Source organism: Vanellus vanellus (genome assembly GCF_965231255.1).
Source record: "Vanellus vanellus genome assembly, chromosome: 3".
Taxonomy (NCBI): domain Eukaryota; kingdom Metazoa; phylum Chordata; class Aves; order Charadriiformes; family Charadriidae; genus Vanellus; species Vanellus vanellus.
This window is the reverse complement of record NC_138907.1, coordinates 68,789,703-68,809,697: the sequence shown is the minus strand read 5'-3', so window position 1 is coordinate 68,809,697 and position 19,995 is coordinate 68,789,703. Positions and strand designations below refer to the sequence as shown.

At 40.8% G+C, this 19,995-nt stretch overlaps 1 protein-coding gene across 2 annotated transcripts in view; it reads right to left on the bottom strand.

The window, feature by feature from the left end:
• The window catches only part of PTPRK (protein tyrosine phosphatase receptor type K), a gene marked incomplete at both ends in the record, with an annotated part of 423,191 nt that overhangs the window by 196,168 nt on the left and 207,028 nt on the right, over positions 1-19,995 (bottom strand). For both annotated transcript variants that reach the window (XM_082481081.1, XM_082481082.1), the window contains one exon: positions 11,045-11,219. In XM_082481081.1, the coding sequence (XP_082337207.1) occupies positions 11,045-11,219 (175 nt within the window). The remainder of the gene's footprint in view (positions 1-11,044; positions 11,220-19,995) is intronic.

Genomic DNA, 19,995 nt, shown 5'->3' with positions numbered 1-19,995 from the left:
TTTTGTTAAGCGATTCAGTATTAGAACACTATTAGATTTTTAAATACATACTAAAGCACACAGGTGCACCTGCATTCAAAAAGGAACTTAGATTAACTCTACATTGATCATGGCAAGACTTCACTAGCATGATGACTTGTGTACCATAAACCACCCAAGACTGAGCGTTTTAATTCAGCTTCATCTGAATGCTGTTATAAAAGTTTAATAAATCAAAATGATCAAAATGCCCCCAGTGGCAGGTTGGGATTCAGTTTCCAATTCAAATTCCCTTTAATATATGGCTTCTCTGACATCCTGCATTTTCTACCATCTATGTTGAATTCCAAATGCACTCCTTTTCATCATTACCATGCATCTACTCATCGGCACACTTTTTAACAACCCTGCACAATACACAGAGATGTCAAACCTAGAGGGGTTTTCCCCTCCCCCCAAACTGGAAAATGATGGCAGGTAAGGGAACTTTGTCTACCCTTAAGTAAATATTTTCTTAACCTCCCCGCTAACGTCAATGGCATTCAAACTGAGACAGACCATCCAGAGCTGCAGTATTCAAACGAAACATTAGATTTAAATAGATGTAGAGACAGACCAGATACTGGAAGGGAAATTATCCAAGTGAAATACAGCACTGATGTGGCGGGGCAGCCTGGAGACATCTCTAATTAAAATGAGAAAAATCACGTTACTGCAAATGATCTTCACGCCACTGTACTTGGATAAAACACAAATATAAGAAACAAAGAATCCCCTTGTTTCCTCCCTGAAGTGACACCTGCCAAGAGCTTTTTCTTTGCCTCTTTCTTTCCTTTGCACCGCTTCCCATCAAGTCTGAAGGCAAACAGGGATCGCACCATTCAGAGTGATTACATTTTCATTTCCCAAATGCTTTATTTGCTGTTTGAATTCACCTATGTACTTTCACAATAAGGAGGCACATGAGAAAATGACAGAGGTACAGGACAACACCGTAACGGCGAGGCCAAGCTCATACAATCAATCATTAATGCCACACCTGTGGCATCAACAGCCACACAATTTTGAATGGGGCTGAGTGAAGCCACATCGTATCTTGGCTTTGCTGGATTAGGCAGCGCAGGTGATACCCAGCTTATGCTGCCTGTAAGGGGGCTGATAATACCTGGTCTGCCACAGAAGCAGAAGACCCCAGAGGAACATTACCTCAAGCCGGCGCTAAGCCTGCTGGCACAGAGCTAACTCCTCTGCAACTGTGAGCCGCCTGGCCGAGTTCATCCCAGGTCACTACTTCCCATTGTAGGCTTCTACTGATTTTGATTGACCCTACAGCTCAATTTATTTTACTGTCAAATCACAGCGAAGTCTCCACGAGACCTGACAAGAAGAAGTAGCAGCCCATTGCTTGGCAAGCAGGGGAGGGCCCTTTTCCTGCCCTCCTCCCTGCTCTGGGCTCCTGGCCCTTGGGCCAGCTCTGGCCAGCTGACTGCACTCCTCGGGGTAAGGCAGAGATGTCCCAGCCAGGCTGAGAGGGAGCAGTTCAACGCCCATTTTGTTTGTTGAACCAGCCCATGGAAGTGACGCAGCCCTAGAGTCAAGAGAAGGAGGAGAGGGATTGTGTGCAGCTAGACGTATGGGAGAGGAGCAAGGAGAGAAGCAAAGCCTCCCTCCCCGCCCACAGCTGTCCTTTCACCTTCACTTTACCTGATCACTAAACACAGCGACCCCTTAGAGCCCTGCTCAGGCCCAGCCCTCCCTGGCTCTGCGTTGCTCCCTCTTGGGCCAGCACGGGCGTTCCTCCTCCACATGGTGAGAGGGATCAGGATTACAAAGCTAATTTCAAAAGTTCTTTTTCTGGGTTAATCTTGGTGGAGAAAAAAAAACAAAACAAAACAAAACGCTTTGTCAACTGATGGGATTACCCTAATGCTGTGCTAGCCAGTGGTGTGGGACAGCAGGAGCAGACCTGCAGAGTGAAGGTGTTGGTGCTGAGGTCCCAGTAACCTCTCTGTGATCATTTCACGTAGTTTTGACCAGGACGAGCTTTAGTCATTACTGCATGCCTACTGGCAGCTGGAAAGCATTACATGCCTACCTTTTGGTTTAATTCCCTCTGAAAGAAGGGTAGTTCCCTTGTTCTGACAGGAACCAAGGGCCAGGAAGTAGGGACAATCCAGAGATTTGCTTTAAGAGCACATTCCTGTCTGAACGTTTATGTACATGGTTGAAGACAAATGTCTGAAAACCACTCAGACCCGCTACATGTCTGTTCCTGGACGTAAAATAGCGTTGCACATACCAGCACACAAAATAGTGTCACAATAATATGAAAAGATACAAGTAAAACTATTTGTCGTTCTAAAAGTGATCAGTTGCCTAGAAATGTATCAGCTTCAGATGTATAAAAGCAATGCTCAGAAAGAAATAAAAATAGCCACGTAAATATCAGTCTGGCTAATTACCAGCATCCCTAGCCTTCGCCTTCCTCTTTTTTTCCTTTGTCCTGCTGGTTTCCACCCAGAGCCTGTGGAAAGAGAGGTCCCATCATCATTTCCACAGAGAAGTGAGCAGAGGAGAGAAAAGATAAGAGGACTTCCACAGGGTTTGCTATCCCATGTGCTCTCATAGAGGTGGGATGAAGTCTTGCAGGAAACACAACAGGCTGCTTGGACTCATGAAACAAAGTGTGACACAGCATCAGCATCCACTACAGGTGTCAGGAAAAAGTATACACTAGGCAATGAAAACCATAAATAGACAATATCCATGTACCAAATTAGTTAATTAGTTAACCATGAATCTGGTTCCTGCATGGTTGTCATTTAATAGGTGATTTTTAAGTTATGATACTAAGATACTCAGCAGCTATGCAAAACTCTACAGAGGGTATAAATCTATGCTTTGACACAAGAGGTTATATGTTATCCATTCCTACCTGTGAGTGATAACAGGACTAAGTTTTATTGGTTGGGAGAGGTTCTAATAAAAATAAAGATTGAAAAAATCCACCTCACATCAGCTCAATCACTTTGCATGGTAACTTCCTCTTTGATGTAGCCATTAATTTTATGTTTTGTTAGTATCTGATAAACTCTTTTGACAGGCTCTGTGGCTTCACATGTAGAGCAAACAGCATACTTTCAAGAAGAAACTCATACTTTCAAGAAGAAACCCTCACTGAGAAACTAAAGCATAACACCGATGTCCAAGCTGAGAGGGTATTGCGCCTTACTTAAGAGATGCCTGAACCACAAACCCTAGGGGAGGTAAAATCCAATGCCAACAAGGGACACCGTCTACATCTTCTCTTCTCGGATACTGTGCCCGAAGTACCAGCTACTGAGCCCAGCCACAAGCAGGACACGGGGCTACAGGATTTGGCTTTTGCTATGATCCGGAACAGTCGCCTTAAAGTTCAGGGAATACAGTAAGAGGATGCATATCAGCCCTGAAAAAGCTAGCTTTTACCTAATGAGAATATTAATTTAGACTATATCAAGCAGTACAAAACTCATGTCGTATGAGATAAAAGCAAAACGTGTGCTTTACCTTACACGTTTCAGATCTTCCTGAAGAACAAATCACAGAACTACAATAAAGCAACTGTTCACATTAACAAAAGCTTCAAGGGGATTATAAGGAGACAGAAACACTCTCCATCCAAACTAAGCCAACACTGCAATGAAGCAATCAACTAAGCAGAGTCCATCACACCAAACAGGAGACTAATCTTTGACAATAATACAAGGTTTTACTCTCAGTGATAGTACCACACAAACTTTAAAAAAATCATATGCACACAAAAAGACTTTGAAATGAGAGCCCCTTTCTCCTCCCTTGAAAAAAAGTAAACAATCAAACTGACTGCTACAAAGCATTGTAGCACTTCATGTTTAACACATCCATTAGTGATCTGGACGATGGGGCAGAGCATACCCTCAGCAAGTTTGCTGATGACACCAAACTGGGAGGACTGGCTGAGAATGCCAGAGGGATCTTGACAGGCTGGAGAAATGGGCTGATAAGAGCCTCAAAGTTCAATGTCCTGCACCTGAGGAGGAACAACCCCAGGCACCACCAGACACTGGGGGCCACCCAGCCGGAAAGCAGCTTGGCAGAAAAAGACCTGGGGATCCTGGTGGACACCAAGTTGAGCATGAGCCAGCAATGTGCCCCTGTGGCAAAGGCAGCTAATGGTATCCTGGGCTGCATTAGATAAAGTATTGCCAGCAGGTCGATGGAGGTGATCCTTCTACCCAGCACTGGTGAGGCCACACCTGAAGTGCTGGGTCCAGTGCTGAGCTCATCAGTACAAGAGAGACGTGGACATACTGGAGAGAGTCCAATGAAGGGACACCCAAAGATGATGAAGTGAATGGAGCTTCTCTCCTGTGAGGAAAGGCTGAGAAATCTGGGAGTGGTCAGCCTGAAGAAGAGAAGGCTCAGGGGGATCTCATCAATGTGTATAAATACCTGAAGGGAGGGTACCAAGAGAACAAAGCCAGGCTCTTTTCGGTGGTGCCCAGTGACAGGATCAGAGTCAATGGGCACAAATTGAAATGCAGGAGGGTCGTCTAAACATCAGGAAATGCTTTTTCACTCTGAGGGTGACCAAGCACTGGCACAGGCTGCCCAGGGAGATTGTCAAGGCTCCATCCTTGGAGATATTCAGCAGCCACCTGGACATGGTCCTGGGCAACCTGCCCCATGTAGTTCTGCTTGAGTAGGGGGCAATTTGACCAGATGACCTCCAGAAGTTCCTCCTCCACCATTCTATGATTCTATCATTTCAAATGCAACCCTGCACAGCCAAGATTGCTTAACACAGAACGATGGAATGGAGCCTATTCCAAACACTCTGCATTTCTGTTACCTCCTGCGAAACTAAGCCTCTTTGGCTTCTTTTAAAAATCCAGTCAAAACAATTTTCTCCTGCTTCTCCAGGAAAAGCAACTGCCCTGTGCTTTCTAAAGACAATGAACAATGCACCTATTAATTAAATAAACCAGAGACAAATGTTGCCTTAGAAAAGGAGATGAGCAGAGTTACTTGCACAGAGGAGTTGCCTAAGGAGAAAGCGAGGCTGCTACTCTTTCTGGTATGGTAGATGTATGAAGAGCTCAGAACTCCTTTCTGGCTCAAATTATTAGTTACGAACATATAGACGTATTGGGGTATTTTCCTATATTCTTGTTTCATTATTCTTATGTAAAAGGGGCAGGATTAGACCTCAGCGTGACAGCCTCTCTTTACCTGCTAAGAAACAGATGATTGAAAATAGGAAGATTGCTGTGTTAAACCTGCTGAAAGAGGATAAGATCTTAATATGGTAGAGAAAACCAGAAGATGCCGCAAAAAGATCAAGTTAATTGGATCCTGGACTCTCTGAAGGATGCTTACACCCAAAATATAACTTGTTTTCTTTGCGAGATTTATAAAAACTTCACAATATAATTTCATTATTTTTCCAACTGCTGCAAAGTCATTAAGACATTGTCATCTGTTTTTCCTACAGGAAAACAACCATGAGAGATTTAGGCTTTAACTAACAGGAAAACTTGGAAAATAAAGTAGTTTTGAAGGTGATCTGAGGGTCCAAAAGAGTAATAGCATTAATATCTGTACTCCAGGAATGCACCTTATGAACCAAGCATAGCAACCACATGGGTCTTCTGACTCAAAACTGAAATGTTTGCATACTCCTACAGAACTCTGACAATGGTTCAAAGGGACACTTAGCCAAGATAACGATGTAAAGCCCACAGATTTCGACAACTTGGACTGTGGAATCTCTCTCCCCAGTTTCCCCTCTGCTCTGAAATTCAGTGAATTCAGAGAAACACGCACCCAAAGACGCAGCTCGAGGCTCTTCAAAGATACCGTCCAAAGCCATATTACCACTGTCCCCAGGAGACTGAATTTCTGAACACATTACAAAGTATCACTAGTAACCTGATTTGTTTAGCATTGATGATGGTGGGTGACATAACCAGAGGTGCAAAAAAAATAAAATCTACTATTCATCAGATAACTTCATACTGGAGGACAGAAATATGGGTCATTTTACTCAATTGGTACAAAAAGAGTTAGTCCATTTGCAAGCAGGGAGTATATATTCAAACTACTGGATGCATTTACTTCTGTCTGCCACCTAGTGCTCTCCTTGGCATATTTTTAAGTCTGCTGTTATACAAAACAAATAAACCAGGTAGCAAAATTGAGGACATACATCTGGAGCGAGTCCAGAGATTTCACTTTTTTTTAGAGACAAAACAAGTATTAGTGAAATTTGGAAAGTGATTTTTGGTCAACTTTCTCAAACGGAAATACTTCAGAATTTTCTTGTAAGAGAAAAAAATATTGCTCCTATAAGAAGTACTTTCCAGGGGAAAACTCCGTCTTCACAGTGTTCCGGCATCACTGGGTACCAGCCAAATTGATGGTTTTCCTGTATAAAATCCCTAAAGGGATTTCAGACAAGAAAGGCAGAAATATCACTGCCAGACTTACTTACATAATAAAAACTGCTCCTGATGGCAAACTAAGTCCAGTAAGGGAAACAAAGAATATCATCACAAACCCCGCCCAAACATGAACCCAGTGACTGAGAGGAAAGACTTCTGCCATGTCAAACCAAACCCAAGACACAACATAGCTTCTTTGATATTAATAAATTCATACAAACAGGTCAGTTTACCAGACCTTGTGATTCCTGGAAGAACAGTCAGAAGACAGCAGAGGAAAACACGTCGGGGAAAACCATCTTTCTTTTTTTTTTTTTGTTGCTAACTTGGGTTTACTAGGAGCAAGAAGACAATCCCATATTGGAACTATAAATCAAGATGTAGGCCTCCCCTTGCTCTGACCCCACCTGTCATCTGTTTGGGTTGGATGAAGAAATGTAAAAAAAGAAAAACTACACTCACCTAGTAAAAACATAAAAAAAATGTTGTAATTTATGACTCAAGTAACATTTAGAAACTTATCAGTAGAACCAGCCATACGGTAGAGCTATTCAGATATTATTAACGAACATTACAGTTGATTCATACGTTTTGAGGGGTTTTTCCCCCTTATTTTTGTTCCCTGTCTTTAACATTAACCTACATTTTCTTCCAACTAATCTTCATAAAATCCACTACATAAAATAAAACACACTGCATTTCCTGCATATTTTGCAGTATTTAATAGCATAATATAAAGTTTTGTACAATTAGTCTGCTAGCAGCGTGTAGCTACTTTAAAGGAAAACAAACTTAGGAAAGCATATAAACACTATATGTAAAGTGTAATCCATTATCATACCATTTGAGAGAATGGTTTGGGGTTTTCTTCTCACTCATCTGGATCTTACAGATACACCGCAGCCAAAGAAAATGGTGATTTTATTAATGGTCCTTGCAGGACTGCCTGAGTGTAAGACATTCCAAACAGGGACAAACTAAATTTGGATTATTTTACAAAGTTTTGTTAACAAACCACATAAGAATGCAACATCAGCTTCCTCTCCTCCTGATAGTGACTTTTAACATGCCAGGTCAACCAAGAAATGGATCACGATGGCTGTGATGAAAACTACTTCGTTTCTTGATGTACAAGATCACTTTTCTGATAAATATTGCCAAGTTCCAGTATTTTTTTTAAGAGGTCTGAACAATGACACAGCCCAAGAACCAATTAAAGGGCGAAGTTCTTCACTGATTGAAGATCAGTACATTTGGTACTGTAACTTAGAAAGTCTACACAATTGTATATATCAAGCATACACATGAGCCAGGGCACAGGTGATGTCTTTGGGCACTTAATTTCTACGTTTCCATGTTGAGTATCAAAAGGAGCAGAAAGACTTTGAGAGCATGATACACTTGTTCTCAAAAGTAAGAAAAAAGTAAAAAGAAAGAAACTGTCCGTTTCTTCTTGTTCACCCTTACTTGCATAGCACAGCTATTGTTCCTCCCAGCACCTCCCTCAAGTTCCAGTGCAGACAACCCTGAAGACTTCAAGAAATTACCTTCCCAGAAATTGTAAATTTACCAGCCACCAAGGGAAAATATAAATAGATGATTAATCAGATGGAGCTATTCAGGAGGGTAAGTCAACTAACAGTAATGACAGCATCAAGCTTCCTGTAAAAGGAAGGGAAAAGGGAGAGCTCCTTCTACACAACTCCAAGAATGACAGCAATGCCACAGAAACTATATAAAAAAATCAATACAACACAGACACTGAGCTGGAAGCTGAAGACCAGCTTTAAGCAAAGGTGAGACACTAAATCACTGACTGGAACTACTTTTGGTAAAATGTCACAATTGAATTACAAATCCTATCCTAGTCTGATTTTTCTTTGAAAAATTAATCAGAGTAATTGAGTTATCTCTTTCAGGGTCTTTAAATGCATACCATCCCTACCAGGTAACCTTTGTAATAAAGTTTAGAACTCCTCTGAAAGTAATTCCTCTGTTAAAGCTCAAAACAAAATAACGATGTTTCAACATGATGCACGTTAAAAAACTTGAAGTTTTTTTTGTAGACCTGTATTTTGGTACCACATATCTGTACAGAATATGTAAGGATCTTGGCCATGTACCTAAACATCCAGTGGTTCAAGGTACTGGGCAACAACTCCTGTTCCTCATCCCTCGCTCTCTAGTAATCAGTGTTGTCAATAAAGTTTGGCTTCTACAAACCTAAGACCTTATCATTACTCAAAATGATCTGGAAGCAATACTAAAGCCGTGACAAAGTAAATTGTGTTTCATCATTTTTTTTCCCCTCCTCTGGCTGTGAGAACATACAGATCAATACTCTTCAGCATGAGAATTCTGCAGCGAAATTTTCATTTGTTACAAACAGCAACAAAAGGGCCCCAAGCATGCCCTGTCACTTCCAGTTTAGAAGGAAACGCACTAATAAACTCTTCCCCCTGGGTCATCTTTGACAATGGGCAATACTATGCCAGCTCTTATTAAAGGCAATTCGTATCAGTGGCCCAAAAATTTCCTTTAAAATTATCATCTTTTGTATCCATGTAGCAGGATGTCAGCTTTAAAGTGCCACTGAGATATAGGACCTGTCATTATGGTTAATTTTCAGTACAGTTTTAACACCAGGGTAGCTGATCCCTAAGGGTATGCTTTTTTGGCTAACAAGATTTATTTAGTGGTTATCCAGACAAACAAGAAAATATATTACTGTATATTGCTTTTCAAATATAACAGCAAGCAATAAATCCTACTATAAAACATAAATCTTTGTTCTCTACCATGATGTCAAATATACAGAAATGCTTTCAGAAGATTAATCTTTTTCTTTTATTTTTCTTTTATTTTTTTTTAAATTATATATTAAAATAAACTTAAAATTCTTGGGCTTCCAATACAAAAAGCACACAAAAAGTAAAATTAACCTTAAAATATTAAACCTATACAGCTGTTGAACATATAGGTAGATATCAAGCTTATGTTTTGAGCCATAAAGATGGTATTCTCTATCAAATGACCCAAGCTTTTCAGCAGAACAATACACTGCATTGAAAAAGAGAGTACCACGAAGTTTGATATTGTTATTCCATTTTTTGAGAGAAACGGTGGTTTAAACACCATTTTATTGCCCTATTATAAGGGGGGGGAAGTTCATTTATTGGATAAATATATCCATTTGCCCTGCTTTTCTAACAACAAAACAGAAAGTCTGTTTCCGTGCTGTAACAGGAATAATTTCATTGTATTAGGATGAAGACTGTCTTGCGCTTTGCTAGACAAAAGGTACATCTACAGAACAAAAAAAAGCTGTTAACATATTGTCTAAATCCTCATACGGACAGCAAAGCCCATTTTTATTGACGTTATATAGAAGGCATAAAACCTAGTTGACCTCAATCAACCGGTCTCCCAGGGAAAAGACCTCTGCCAGCAAATGCCAGATACCAAATATCTTCGAGCATTTCCTACACTACTTTTATTTCTACAAGCTGAGGACAAACTTCCTTTCCCTGTCCTGGCCTCAGACGCAGTGGCTGACTCCCAGATGCCGACTGACCAAAGAGCCAATTGCTGGACTGATGACTCAAGCGAGAGCCCATCGTGATCCCGACCCCCGCATTTACCTGGCCAAAACAGCCCCCGCACCCGGCAGCAGCATCACAGGCACATTTTGTACACCACTTCTTTTTCCCCACTTTAAAGCCATTAAACCTCATCACAACTAAGAGTGAAACGGGGAATTTCGCAGGTGACACAATTAGGCAAGGAGAGACTTTATAGATTATCCCAGGCCAAACAGCAAGTGACTCTTGGAAGCGAGAACTGAGCTATTTTCAACCATATCCTTTGCCAGCCAGGTGACATGCTTCCAGAACACAAAATGCAGAAATAAATGACCAACCCAACATCACCGCACACAAGCTATGGTTGAACCCCAGCATGCTTGCAACAAAAAAGTGTTTCAAGTAGGAAAAAAGAAAGTTTTTCATTTTCTTCCTCCTACTTCAGAGGTTGGAAATCATCACAGAACATCTCCATAATGCTCTCAGTCCTTGGGTAGGTGAAAGTTTACAACTATTTTTATATACCTGTCTCCCAGGTAACAGAACAATGTATTATTATTTGCTGTACTACCAGTCTGCTCAAGATAACAGGTTTTAAAAGGGAATGTTAACAAACTACAGTGGATTCTCTCATACCTGTAAAAATATTTATGAAAAGTTAAGCAGTTTTCATCTTAAGTTCAACATATAGCATCCATAGAAAAGCATACAGACATTTACACATATCGCAGGATTGGGGTGTGGTTTTTTGTTGTTTTGTTTTTTTTTTTTTGTTTGTTTGTTTTTTTGTTTTTGTTTTTTTTTGTTTTTTTTTTTTTTTTTACACAGATGTGTTCTGTGGAAAGCAATTGTAAGAAATTTTGCAAACGAGCCTTTCATTTTATCACAATTTCAGAAGCTTCAGAGGGACACATTTGTATGATCATTTCAGATCAAGGCATCTGTAGGTCAAATAAAAGGTTTAAGTAGAAAGTATTACGAGCATTTAAATGGATAAAATGAAAACAATTGAAACTTTACCTCGGACGATAAGTTGAGCAAAATTTGACACTCCTGAACCTCTCTCCGACTGAGTTACACAGCGGTACAAATCCTGGTCAGTTTTTGTCACCTCTTGCAACTTAAAGGTAGCAGCAAATCTTCTGTGATTGATATTTTTAGTCTGAGCAACTGGAATATCTTCCCCATTTCTTCTCTGAAAATAACAGAAACCAAGGCAGAGTTATCTTGAAAGAATACAAAGACATTTATCATGATCATCATACAAAGAGTACATAAAAACACCAAATGCATTCACCCTGTGCTGCATTTCCATGGTAGAAGAGCTCAGTGCTGAGGTCCCATCGAGAGACAAGCAGCACTCAAAAGCATTTCAGAATCAAGTTTGGGGGTGAAATGCATCAGGTTTTCGCACTGCCACAAAACCCGACCATGACATACCCAACCGCCGTTGCTTCATAGCCTGAGCGACAGGAGAGCCCAGAAGTAGCAGTTGTACTCCTAAGAAAATGCATTCAACTTTAAATAAAATTATGACAGATACACTGGGTGTATTGTTAGAAATATTTAAAAAAAAAATTGGCATTGAGGTATTTCATAGGTTTCCAACAGCTCTTTTTCAGCAACCAGCCAATGTTTCCTTTTTAATACTCCCTTTTATCTACCCAAATTCAATACCTTCTGAAATTGTACCTCTGTTATACTGAGCACCCCCTATCTACGTAAAGCCAGTTGAAATAAAAAGAGGAGAAAAGGAAGCTGCTAAAAGAGGAATGATGTAGATCTCATTTTAAGGAAGGAGTTTAAAGACTTCTGAAAAAATCATAGCTACCGCAAATCACTAAAAATTTAATCTGTCTGGAGCTGCAGGGCAGGGTGAGAGGTCAGTAAGGTAGAAACAGTTTGAGATCTTTTGTGACCCTTTTCCCTTATTCCCATACATATTAAATGCTCAATTTTTATTTTAATCGAAGAACAGATCTTCCATCAAAAGTTAGCATTAAAAAAAAAAAAAATAATACAGAAACATGTACCAAGTGAACAAATTATGTTCCTGCTCTCTCCCGTGGATCAACCGCATGTTATTCCCTGACCAGAACACAGTTTCTGAGCACTCAGCTTTGCTCAGTCACCAGTAAGACACCTCCTTGTAACTGCATCCCCTGCTCTGCTTGATATGTAGCAAAACGTGACCTCCACGGACATTTTTAGCTCTAATCAACCCCTGGAATGAGAAACTTCATTGAGGTCTTAAACTCCAAGCTTTCTGTCTAACACAAGAAGCGGCACTGCTGAGCCACAAAATTTAATAACCCGAAAGCCTGTGGCAAAAACAGAAAAGGGAGAAAAAGGAAATGAGTTAATGCTGCACGTGTATATTAGCCAGCCTCCTGTCACAGACAGGAGTACTTCATAATACTCCAACGCTTCATTTTACAACTACCCTTTGCGATTTTAGCACAGGTTAGTCGCTCTCTAAACAGTTCTGTGACGGACTAGCCTGGGGTTCAACGCTGCTGCAAACTCACTGTAACAAGTGTTCATTTTAACTATTAGTATGCTTAAACAGAAGAATTTTAGCTTCTGTCATCTTTCTGGCACCAAAGCACCCTTCCCACGCCTCACTGCAAGCCTGGGGCGAAAATGTCCCTTTACACCAAACCTGGCAGATTTCAAGGTCTTTCAGTCGCTGGTATTCCACTGCAAAGACCACACCATCACTTTTATCAACAGCAGGTTTATTGTTGTGACTCCTCATTTAATGAAGACACCACCCATTCCGCCCCCCCCCCCCCCACCCCCGGGGCCCCAGCCACCCTTTTTCCCGATGACACCAGAACATCAGGGAGCTGCTACCCAGGGGTAAGGAGAGGCTTCCAAAAGGTACTCGCACTGCTCCTCCCTAAATCACAGTCACCACCCCGAAACCGCCCAAAGCCTGATTATCACGAGGATGCTGTCTGAAGGGATGTTCACAGAGCAAAAGCAGCAGCATGGGAGGCTGGGAACTTGGACACCCGGATCCACCGCAGCGCAGCCGAGTCGCCCTGCGGCAGGCACCGGCTCCCTCCTCAGCTCTGCCAATATCTGCCTCCTATTAAGAAGAATTAAGGAAGTTTGCTGATGCCTGCAAAGCCTCCTACGACTGCAAGGCCTTACTGAACTTCAGGGATCAATGAAATTATTAAATTCCAGTATCACACAAATGAGGGGTGATGTTAAAGGCTTTATTTCGATGCTTCTTAGGCTACAGTAGAATTATTTTGTAGGAGGTGCACCACCCCCTCCTCTTAGCTGGCTTCTCCTGATAGCATAAGCTAAATCTGAAAGCAGGGTTTTCAAGCTACATTCTCCCCCCTCCTCAGTTTCAACCAGAGGCTTCAACTCTCTGGAATGATAACTTAATTTAAGACTTGGATATGGTGCCTTGAAGTAACCAAATTAAACAAACCTCATGGTACTTTCTTCCCCTTGTGCTTGTCTGTGCCCTCTCACAGGGCATGCGCTCATCGCTGCACCACACCACAGCCAGCAAAGGGAAGTCAAGCTCCCCCACTAAAAAAAAAAACTTGCCACATAATTGTTAAAATGACCAAGCAGCATATAATAAACAGAAGGCGTATTGTTCAAAATTATATGACAGCAGACTTGACAAGTAACCCACATAATGCAGTCATTCTTGCTCCACTATGAAGGGAAAAATAAATATTAAGAGTTTTCTAAAATGAAGGACTCCCTTCAATAAGTCCGGTGCTTTAAATGTGAATGCCAAGCACTCCGTCTGCAGCAGAGAAGCACATCCGAGGTTGCTGTTTAAAATAATTTACCCTCCAAAGCTCAGAACTTGCTTACTTAAGCTCGTCTGCACGCTTCACGTTGAGAAACAGAGTTGGGCTTCTACTTAAAATGAAATATTAATGCACTTTCACAGCAATTAATCAAAACGAAATTTTACAAGCATTATAGTTCTACCCCAACAACAAAACCTAGGATTCTTCTTTTCTATTTACATTAGTGATTTGCTAGCACTTTATCTTACAAGGCTTAGAGTAGTTGCTCAATTTTCCCTGTATTAGGATTTGTTTCTTGGGAATCCAACCGCACAATTACATCTTCAAAGTCTATCTTCATGTACAGCTTAGCCATTAAAATATTTTTCCATCATTAAAATGATGAAAAGTTCAAACAGAAGAGAGTTCTCAAAAATGAACGTTAAGGAAAATACACCGCGTTCATTTTGGCGCGTATCCCTTACACCGACAAGCCATTAGCCAGTCAGAGTTCAGATGCGCTGCCACGATTTCTTAATTAAATTCTTCTTTTTAATGTCAGGGCATTACTACTGATTTTAAAGGAGAGGAAAGGAAGGCAGCAGTGCTCTCTGCTTATTAGAGGGTTCCTGGTACATACTGTTTCAATTTATGTCCTGCTCACACTGAACAGAGCTTGGAAATGCTGCTCAATTAGGTTTTAAAAACTCAATTTAAAATTAATGTGGAGTTATACTAATAGGCAATGGCTGTACCCTGTGCAATCCTTGGTTCCTCCAGTCCCTTGCTGTCTGATTTGATAACCCTGAATTGCTCATTTAGAAGAGGTCACCACCAGGCAGTTCTCTCCTTTGTGAAAATAACTGTGGGCTTCACAAAGAACTACACTCTATAAACACTTGATTAAAAGAAATGTAAGCATGTGGAAAGAACTCCTTAATTCTGGCATTTCAGGCATTTAAAATTATGACCTTAAATAAGTCTTTATGACTTCGAGGTTATTTTTAATTTGATAGGAACATGACTTTATTAATTTTATTTGTCAGGCAATGAAATGAGATCATCTATATTTTAAACAAAGTCAACAGTAAAGTCTATGCAGCTTAAAAAACAGTCATAGGCAAATTAATTATTAGCCTTAAATTTCTCTTTTCCGTCTCACGAAAGAAATCAAGCATTTAATAAACATGAGATGAAATTTTAGTGGATCTTCCAGGAGAACCTGAACGGAACCAGAAGTATCTAAACCCCAACATCTTATTTAATTGGTAGAATTCAGGTGCATTTCCAATTTTCTAATACAAATTTACAACTTATCTGCATTTCTCCCTCAGCTTTTCAGGTTGAAAAGTGGTGGTTTCTGCTTTTTTGTTTAAACAGCAATGAGATACTATAACTTTCTGTGGTGATGTTCCCTCTAAATTTTCCTGAACCCTTTTATTTTTTTTTTTTCATACTACTGATTTTTATCAGCCTGGACAGCTCAACCTTACACATCCCCAACCCTTTCTTAGTGTAAACACCTTAAAATAAGTCTGCTCCACCGCTAATAATTACAGTCAACTCTGGTTGCCTTCTCAGGCTCTCAGCTGGACGCTGGGATGCCTCCAGAGATTAGAAGATGTCAACACCTCAGCTGCAGTGACACACGCGTTATTCCGGCAGCAGCACCCACTTCAGCTGGCCCCCACTCGCTCCCTCCTCGCCTGCACTCCTATGCTCATACAGAAAACTGACCTGGAATTAAAAAAAAACAAAACAAAAAAAAAAAAAAAAAAAAAGAAACCCAACATCCTTCCTGGAAAATATACTCCCTTCCCCCATATATTATCATCACCAAACGGATTAGCTCATGATCAGATTCTCTACGTGGCCACAGGGAGCGGAGGAGAGGGCAGGATCCGTGCGGGGAGCAGGGCGCGGGCCGAGAGTTTGTCAAAGCAACGTGGCCCTGACCGTGCAATCAAAAACTTCACCGGACAGCAGACGGGCTGGAAGGATGCCCCCAGCAGCCCGGGGAATTTCACTTCTGCTGCCCCGAGGAAAAGGAAATTTGTAAATAGCGTGCTCCAAATTTTTTGTGGTTTTACTCATTGCGTAAAGGGAGAAACGTCATTTTTTTGCGAGAGGGAAAAGGGCTGAATGGGGATAGTTTGAATGCCAGCAATAACGCGCAATCTCTGCCAAAAGATGTTTTAGAAAAATAAAAGAACATGAGGAGAATAAATGACACAAATAACTATACTTTTAAAATTTTCCTTACATGTAGCTGTCTCGCACTTTTCAGCACGCACAGCATATGCTTTTACAGCATGTCAGACAAAATTTCCAAATGGAGAAAAATCTGTCTTTCTAAAAAAATTTCTTCATTATTATTATTATTTTTATTTTATTTTATTCTTTTACACAGATGTCTCAATATATATTCTCAGGACTTTAAAACTTATTAAACATACTAGAAACACAATAGGCCATGATATCTATTTATCATATGAAATGATAAACAAAATTTTAATTTTTTTCCCACCCCTAAAAAAGCAAATGACTGAACAAGTAAGATTTTTCTTCCAGTAAATTTTATTTGTAAATATATGAATTAAGCCTAAGAAATGATTTTTTTCAAGCAGAACAAGAATTGCAACTCTAGGACTATCTAAGCATATTATTTAAGCTAACTTCTTTTTGGTATACAAGAAGGTGAAGTCGTAATTTCTTTTGTTTGTTCGATTTTTAAGACAAAGCATAGAGTTAAATTTTAGTTTAGTAGGAAATTAATACAACCTGGTTTACCTTCCTGGTCTCCCTACATCCATGGCAAACAAGACTAAGATCCTACTTTTCAATGAAATTAATTTATTAGCAGGAAAAGCAACACAGCTTTTCCCATGCATATATATACTGAAGGCCTTGAATAAATGTGACAAGCCAAGTTTTATCCTGCATACTGCACTGCAGTACAGAAAATCCAGGATTACTTTAAATGTCTTGCTTACATGCACTGCTGTTGCTCCAACTTGCCCACTTTGAAGTAGCTCAAAGTCTCTCCCACTGCTCTGAACCTCCGATTGAAGAAAGCAAGGGTTCTCATGAAATAATGCAATTGAGAGCCATCTGGCCCTTCAAAGGTGGCAATCCTAATTTATTTTATTATAATAAAAATCCACCTGAGGCAAAATAGCAAAATTCATACTACAGTGTCCCTGGCCGTTCCACTACACAAATAAAAACAACACTCGCTTTCTCTGGACATTTTAAAGCCTCTTATTTTGAATCCAATCTAACACATGCCACAAAAAAAAAAATAATAATCTGTATTCAAAAAAATAAAAAAGCTTTTCAGAAAGCTATAGTTCACGAATGCAGTGTTGTTGATTTAAAAAAAAAAAAAAACATAATTCACAGAAATACGAATTCTGGACACAGTGATAAAAGATCTCTATCACCATGAGCAGTGCATGCTGAACTACGGTATTCATGCTGCAGCTTGAAATAAAAAAATCTGGTTAGTTAGGAGAAGACAATGAAGGAAAAAAGTCGCAAAAAAAAAAAAAAAAAAAAAGAGCCCAGTACTTAAGACCGACACCACACAAGACAGTTCCTCAAACACTTCTCAGCAGACGATTTTACCCTTTTCTAAAAGCAGCCAAGTATACCAGCTGCTCTTATTCTTCTGTCATTCATTAAGTCCTGCAGCTATTAGAGGAACCTTGGGCCTGGGGCATTAGGCTACCTACAGCACTGAGGAGGAGACAACCTGAATGCAGGTGTTACCAGACAAGACTCACAGGACTCAACAGCCAAGGAATTTATAACAATATATGTTTTTATAAACATCATCTTAATTTCAGGTGTCTCATTTATACGGGTTTAAGCCCCTGGCTGGCTGAGGAAATATTACCAGGACTGCACAGAGCGACCAAGCTTCCACCACAGCTGTGCCGGCTGTAAACTACAAACCACGGGGAGAAGGAGAAGGTGGTGGTTGGCGTTAGAGGTGGGCAGTGAGAGCAGAGCTGCCCCTGGCAGCAACACCGCGGGCATGGGCCCCGGCAGCGGCACAGCTCCCAGCATCTGATGCTCCAGCCGCCGCGGGAGTAGCAGCATCCCTAGGGAAGACCTACAGGGATGACAACCCTAAAGGCTGCTGTGTAAACTAAATGACTGGTAGCTATGCAGGCTGGAGGACTTAGTTAACTGGGGCAGAATTAAATTAAAACCAGGAAGATTACAGCATTTCACGTTGCTGAAACCTAAGATGACCAGGCATCTAGGGAGAACTGCCGTATTTATCCAAGAAGCTGATAAATAGAGGGGGGAGAGAGGGACAATGGTTCATTCACGGTTAAATGACATAGATAACATTAAAGGTGAATACAGAGTGTAAAGACGGGGGGGAGGGGGAAGATTTTGTGAAACAAACAAGTTATAAGAAGAATATCAAATGCGAAGTTATGAATACTGTATTTTTAGGTGGTGAATATTCTTTATAATCGTGTCAGAGTCAGCAGTGTGTGATACAGAGTAAACTAAAAGTCAAGTCATTTACAAGGAGCTTGATATATCACTTCAAGGCAGCTTTGCATACATCTTTGAAAAAATGTTTGGAAAGCCAGAATTTCTATCACTGAACGTAAATACAATGAAGTGAAAGTGCAGGTAAAATAGACAAGTCATTACAAAAGAGGAGCCCTGTCCTCTATTCTGTTGCTCACTTTCAAAAGCATCTTTTCTATAAGTAAAAGCAACCAACGATGAGAAAAATGAGGGAAGTGAAGTTTCTGTGTAAGCCTCAGGTGCAACAGGAAAAGATCTATATGCTTGGCCACTGCCAGTAATCGAGGTACAGGTAAGATGACTCATCCTGGAGCTCCATTTCACCAGCTGATGAAAGAAGTTTGGTATAAATAGCCAAATTTGCTGTACAAATTAGTACTTGTTTTGGGCAGATGACGCTGATAATCTAAGAATCTGTCATCTGCCTGGAGGCTCCTCAAGAGGTTGACCCACTACTCCTGCCACCCAGGGAGAAGAGCGAACGGTCCTCTCTCCTCCCACAGCCTCCACACAACATCATGGCTTCAACTCCTTCTTAGGGCAAGCAGGCCCGACTGACTTTTTTCAGTTCAACACCAAAAAGCATCAAACTTGACAGTAGACTACAACCAAAAAAGGGGACCAAAAGTCTCCATCACAGTTCCACAGCTGAAACCCTGCGGCTGCTAACAAAGCACCTTCTCTGAAGTTCCCTCGGCCCCACAAAAGAAAACGCAAAATAACAAAGCTTCTCTAACATTCAGAGCGTACTCAGCTGCCCTTAACTTTCAGGGGTCGTAAAATTTGTGCAAACCAATGAAAAACATTCTTCAAAGGTAACGAAAAAGGTGAATAGGCAGGCGCACTTTAACAGAAAATGTTTTTATCATCAAACTAAAGAAACGGTATCTTAAACAGTTAATTAACTGTATCAAAATGCAATGGGATCTCCAAAGGCAAAGTCACATTAGAGAACTATGAAAAATTAAAAGTAGAAAACACATGCAAACTACGTAAAACAAAGTTAAATTGGATGTGACCCTTCTATTAGAGACACACTTTCTTCAGAGACCAGAAGAGAGCCTCCCAACACTTCACTGCAGCTAAATGGCTCACCCCAAAGGCCCAAGCCCATACTCAAACCCTGCTGCTGAATACTGATCCATGCCTTCACCTTCTGAGTACAGTGGAAAGAAAGGAATTGTGTGGCACAATTTCCTTCCTCTGAGAGGAAATACTGTCCTTCCAAAAAGCAAAACAAAACGGTCAATGTTGCGTCCCTCAACCCACTGCCAGAGACACAGGTTGTCTATACACTCTCCGGTTTAAATTCCTGAAATACTATATTGGTCTGCACAACGATGTGCCCGAATGCATCATCACAGGACACCATCTGCATGTGCCCGGTCGGAAGACCCATTAAAGACCACACATACACAGGATCTAGCAAAGAAAAAGGAATGCTAAATATCAAACCACGTTCTGTGTCAATCAGCACCAAAACCCAAGATGCTGGTGAACAGGGCATTAAGGGTCACGGCAGTTTCCTCAAGAAAGGGAGTGGAATACGACCAGTTGTTTAAGCCCGAACAGACAACTGTGCAGATGCTCGTTCATCTTCTGGTAACAGTTGGTACCGCTGGGAGGTCAGCCCGACTCCATTGTTTT